Source organism: Pteropus vampyrus, unplaced genomic scaffold, assembly GCF_000151845.1.
Source record: "Pteropus vampyrus isolate Shadow unplaced genomic scaffold, Pvam_2.0 Scaffold220, whole genome shotgun sequence".
Classification (NCBI taxonomy): domain Eukaryota; kingdom Metazoa; phylum Chordata; class Mammalia; order Chiroptera; family Pteropodidae; genus Pteropus; species Pteropus vampyrus.
This window is the reverse complement of record NW_011889001.1, coordinates 2,909,384-2,914,642: the sequence shown is the minus strand read 5'-3', so window position 1 is coordinate 2,914,642 and position 5,259 is coordinate 2,909,384. Positions and strand designations below refer to the sequence as shown.

At 49.6% G+C, this 5,259-nt stretch overlaps 1 protein-coding gene across 1 annotated transcript in view; it reads left to right on the top strand.

Annotated features, from left to right (window-relative positions):
* Positions 1-2,436, top strand: part of NME9 (NME/NM23 family member 9) — a 22,234-nt gene extending 19,798 nt beyond the window's left edge. Inside the window, exons 11-12 of the mRNA XM_023538397.1 lie at positions 230-366; positions 2,250-2,436. Of these exons, the coding sequence (XP_023394165.1) occupies positions 230-366; positions 2,250-2,314 (202 nt within the window). The 3' untranslated portion in view covers positions 2,315-2,436. The remainder of the gene's footprint in view (positions 1-229; positions 367-2,249) is intronic.
* The last annotated feature ends 2,823 nt before the right edge of the window (positions 2,437-5,259 follow it).

The window sequence follows — 5,259 nt, the reverse complement described above, 5'->3', positions numbered from 1 at the left end:
AAGAGCATGTATGTGAAGCACCCGGCAACATGCCCAGAACGCCGCCACGACGGGGTAGGTGTCAGCTACTACCCTCCTGGCTGTTGTTCTTGGCATTTTCAACAGAGAGAAAGCCATTTTACAGAAACACAGGGTGCTGATTGGTAGCTGGTGACCCTGTTGCCAGAGAGAAAAACATTTCTTTTCAAATGAAACAATTGTGTCTTGTACATTTTGCCAATGTTTCCAGTCTCCGCGCTCAGTACGGCACAGAGATGCCCTTTAATGCGGTCCATGGAAGCCGAGATGGAGAAGACGCCAGCCGAGAACTGGCTTTGCTTTTCCCCAGTTTTAAGTTTCCAGATCAAGTTCAAGAAGCCCCTCTGGGTAAGTCATTGAGGCAGGTTTGGTCTTTATTAAATCTGCATTGAGTATGCGGCGGGGACTGATAATAGCTATGTGGTAACCAAGCCTTCAATCTAATAAGGTCCTGTTCAGAAATCAGAAACCAGTATGCGAGGTCAGTAGCAGTCCTGATCTGTTTTGCATTTTCAGAGTAACAGTATTGCATTTTAATACCTCATTACATTGTTTTTCCTGTATTACTTTAGAGCCATACTTTTGTTGCAAAGCTACTCTACATTTTCCTGTGGAAACCACTGGGAAAATATAACTTTCTGGAAGCCTACATCAAAGCCCATCAGAGGCCAAATGCTACCCCCTCACTTCCTCTGTGTGTGCACACCCTATGCTAAACCCTGGTGGGGTTGCTGAGAAGCAGAGGGGCCCTCTGTCTGAAGCCTGCTGTGACCCTCATATCCCTCAGTCCCCCCATTTTGGGGAAAGCATGCTGGTCATCACCTCCGAATCTGGGTGAGAAACCCAAGGAGTCCAGAGTGCATGTGACTTACCCCATTACGCAAGAACCAGGCCTGGGCTGTGCTGCTCCTGCTGCTCAGGTGCATGCTTCTGGTCTGAACCTGAAGTGAGCTGGAAGGGGCTAGGGCTTGAATACCCTGGGAACGGCAAAGGATGCGCCAGGGAAAAGGCTGCATGAAGATCTGAATTGGTAATAACCTCCGTGTCCCTACACGCTTGGGTTTTAACCAACGTATTTACCTAAATGTTTGATTTGTTTATGGTCTCCTCAAAACCTGAATCTAGCCAAGTAAAAATAGGTGGTTTGAGGGCAAGGTAAGGTAGGATGGGAGTGGACCCGTGCTGGCCCTTATTTAATCCTTGCCACTCTCAACTGCCAGCTGAGGGACAAGCTGAGAGTGTAATGGAGTTTAGGGAGTTGAGAAATCATGGGGAAGTACCAAGTTTACACATCCAAGTGTGTACTGTGGTTCTTCAAAGCCATCCCCCTACCGGAAGAAACACTCTGGTGACCGTAGCACTGCTAGGGCCAGCTTTCCTCTGGGGACCTGCCTCAGAGAGGGCCCATGATGCATTTCTTTATTTGCCCAGGGTCATGGGACATCTTTGCCCTTTTGGGGGTGACTGGAAATAAGTAGTTATAACTCAGGGCCAAGTCTGGGGAAGGAGGAGAGCAAACTGGCTGGGGAGTACTCATCGGGGCTATTAGTGCTGGGAGATCACGAGGCTGACTTTTGGGCCTCAGGTAATAATAAGCACAGGGGACAATTCCAGAAGGGTCTGATCCCAGACCACATCCTGGGAATAAGTACACAGCCTCCAGCGGGCATGACTGAAGCAGCTTCGTTGGGGTGCTGATGTTCTGCCACTTTGATGCGTCATACCTTCTCAGTGGTCAGGAGCAGAGTGTGCTTTCAACTTACCCAGAGCCTTTTCTGCTAAGGGCAGGGGTCAAGGGCACTGGAAACAGATAATCCTGAGTTTGAATCCTGGTTCCACTGTTTACCAGCTGAATAGCCTCTGGAAAGTTGCTTACCTTTTTGGGGAATGGGTGAAATGGAGATGATAGACCCACGACAGCCCCATAATAATACCTCCGTAATGATCCTCTTCCTCATAGGGCTGTTGTGAAGATGCAAGGAGACAAGGGTGCAAAGTTCTCGGCCTGGTCCCCAAATGCATTAATTGCTCAACCAATGTTGTACATTCTCCTTAATTCTTGAATTCCCACTCCCAAACACACACATTAGGACCTCTCTTTGCTTCCACCCTGCCTGCTAACGGCATCATCTGTGATGTAGTTTGTTCCCCTTCCTCTGTTTCTTTGTGGATGGTGTGTGGGACAGAGGACCGTGTTTCAGAAGTCCTACAGAAAATCTGTTGTCCCACAGGCCACGAGGCTGAAGGAGCTGTGGGCCCCACCCAGGTGGTTCACTGCCCTGAGGACGTGGATTGAGATGGCCGTGCAAGTGACCAGGGGTGAGCTTCCCAGACGAAATGTCAGTGCTCTTGTGTCTGCTGCACATAAAGAAACCTCTGGCATTAGATCTTACTCTTTGAGCACCAACCTTTTTTGGTTTAGCTACCTTTCATGACTAATAAAAAAATATACTTTCCTGCCTTATTAAATAGTAGGTAGAACATATATGAACTTTTTTTGTTTGCTGTCTCTGGGATTTTACAAAATACATGGACATTAGTTATTGTTCTCTGCTGTGCTATGGTGTCATCACAGGGGCACTGAGTTACATAGGACAGTGTTCCCCCAACAATAAATCTACTTTTTGAATTAAACCAGTTTAGAGCTTAACTTGGTTAACTATGAATTTGAAAACAGTGCAACAAGATTGGATATGATACTTCCAGGCATATCATATTGTCTTGAAGGCAAGTAGGTATAAATAGGCTTTAAATCTTCATGCTGCCTACCCAAGCCACATGGACAGTTGTCACACTGCCATATTTGCCATCTGGGGCCTCTGTAAATCAGGGCGTGTTCATGAAGCAATGCTTGGGGTTACACTTGGAAACAGGGTCCGTCAAATTTTCTTAACGCTCCCTCCCCCCTCCTTTTTTTTTTGGTTTCTGATTCTGGCTAGAGCCTAATTTTAGAACCTGAGTGCTCGTAGTGGAGCCAGGTTGCCTCCAGCTTCCACTAAATTGCCTGGTTTAGCCGTCTCTCCACGGTTGTGGCCTTGAGGGATCCAGGTTTTCAGTAAAAAGTAACTGTTATTACCCCATGAATATTAACACGCACAGCCATTCTTTTTTACCAGTTTGCTCTTCAGTTTATTTATAAATTCACTAAGCCCAGGCATACTCTTTCCTCTCTGACTAAGCAAAAGGCAGTGTTCTACATCACTAGGCAAATGTCAGTGATTTCTTTCTCACTTGCTGGTTTCTCCAGAGAACTCTGTTCCTCTGACTTGACGTTCTTTAAATGGGCAATTAGCTCCCAGAAGACTGCTCTTCATGGGTGAATTCCTCTTTCCGCAGCCTATAGCACAAGGCACTGTGCGGGCACTGGAGAGTGAAGGATGAGTCAGGCTGCCTGAAGGTGGAGACCAGAGCCTATGACAGAGTGGGTGGCTGTATTCCCCGTGACTTTGTGTCACCTCTGGATGGAAACGCGAATGCCCATTGTGCTCATCCGCATCTGTACAGGCCCCCTTGTGAAACAATGGAACTCTCCCTGACAGGATGCCTCGAGGGAGCTGAATCCACTGTTCCCAATCCACGGAACCCCAGCCTGCCTTCGGGTTGTGCTCTTCCCTGGGTGAGTGGGCTCGATTGCTCTGTGCCCACCTCAGAGCTGGTCATGCTTTGGAGAAGCACTGGAGCCCTATGCCTTGTCTTCCATACCACGGGTATTGTGTGGCTCTGAATGAGCTATTTGGGGGTGTACTCAGTTGACGGCTACCTTATCTCCCCAGAAGCTGGGAAGCCAAGGATCTTCCTTGGAAGATCATCTCATCACTGGAGAGAGATGAGAAATGGAGGAACCACGGTCTCTAAAAGAGGGGAGAGGAAGAGTAGGTGAGGGAACTGAGCCTGTTGGGGAGGGAGGTGATGTGTTGGCGTCTGTGATGATCTTTAAACCTTTCTGGGAAGTAGCTGGGAGTGGCCGGGCTGGGAAAGAGCAAGCATGAGGCACATTAGGTGACAGGACTAGAGAGGGAGGGGTGTTGACACAGCCCTTCCTTCCATTACATGGTAGGGCATTTCTTTTCTCAGAATCTAGAAGGTTCATGGCGGAAGGGGAAAGAGAAGGCTCCTGAGAGTGGCGACAATGTTGGCCAACTCTTGAGGATGGACCTCCTTGGCAGACACTGTGCACCTGGGTTCCTCCAACAGAAGAAAACCAGGGGCTGCAGATGGCCAGTTTTGGGCATTAAGGCCTCTCAGCTCCTGGGTGTGAGTGCCTGACAGGGTGGAGGGCTGGCTCCTTCCTAAAAACTGGCTCTGGCTCTCCACCTCAGTGAGACTGGGCAGGTGACTGCTTAGTGGACAAGGCCAGGAACCAGGGGCTGCAGAGATAGAGGGAGAAAGGCATGTGGCCCCAGTAGGCCATGATGTGGCACTTGAGGATGGGGGTTCCCTCAGTCTTCTCTGAAGCCAGGTCATAGACCAAGTTTTCCCTCATGCTAGGAACTAACATGTGCCTCTTTGCTCAGCAATCAAGAAAAGTCGGTGCCTGGGGTAGGACTGGGGCAGCACCAGCCCTATCCCAGGTGGCAAGTCCTCCCTGTTGGCTCTCAAACAGGATCTGGGGGCAGTCCCCCTATCTTCTCCCCCTTTCTCAGGCCTCACTTCCAAGTTTCCCCTGTGACAGAGGCATTCCCTCCCCTGCCTACTGCCTCACCACCCTTCTCCCCGTGCTCTGGGGCAGATGTCCTTGGCTTTCTCTCTGTATCGAGTGAGACCAGGAGGTAAGAGGAGCTTCTCTACATTTTAGAGATGGGGAGAAGGCAGCGCACACTGCGTGAAGCGCGCCCACGGATCCCTGCAGACCAACAGCAGCCGGTTGTGCACTGTGCAGCTGGTCATTTGCCAGACTTTGGGCCCGAGGCCAGCAGGTGATGGCAGTGGAGGTGCAGCATACATAAAGGGAAGAGGAGAGGACGGAGGAGGTAGAAACAACATGGGGGGGGGTGGGTCCCAGTGGCTGGGAGTGACCACCTGTAAAGGGTCTGTTAGCCTTCAGGAGGCCAAGAAGAGAGGGGTGCCCAGAATGCTACAGATGCCCCTGGAATCTGTACTGACCACCAGCCTCCATCTCTGAAATACAAAGTCACGTCCTGGTTTCTTATTCACCAAGAATCACAGGTTATAGAAGCCAGTACACATTATCTCCTAATGTCTCCTAATGTTCTAGACATTTGGAAAACAGACTCCTTTATA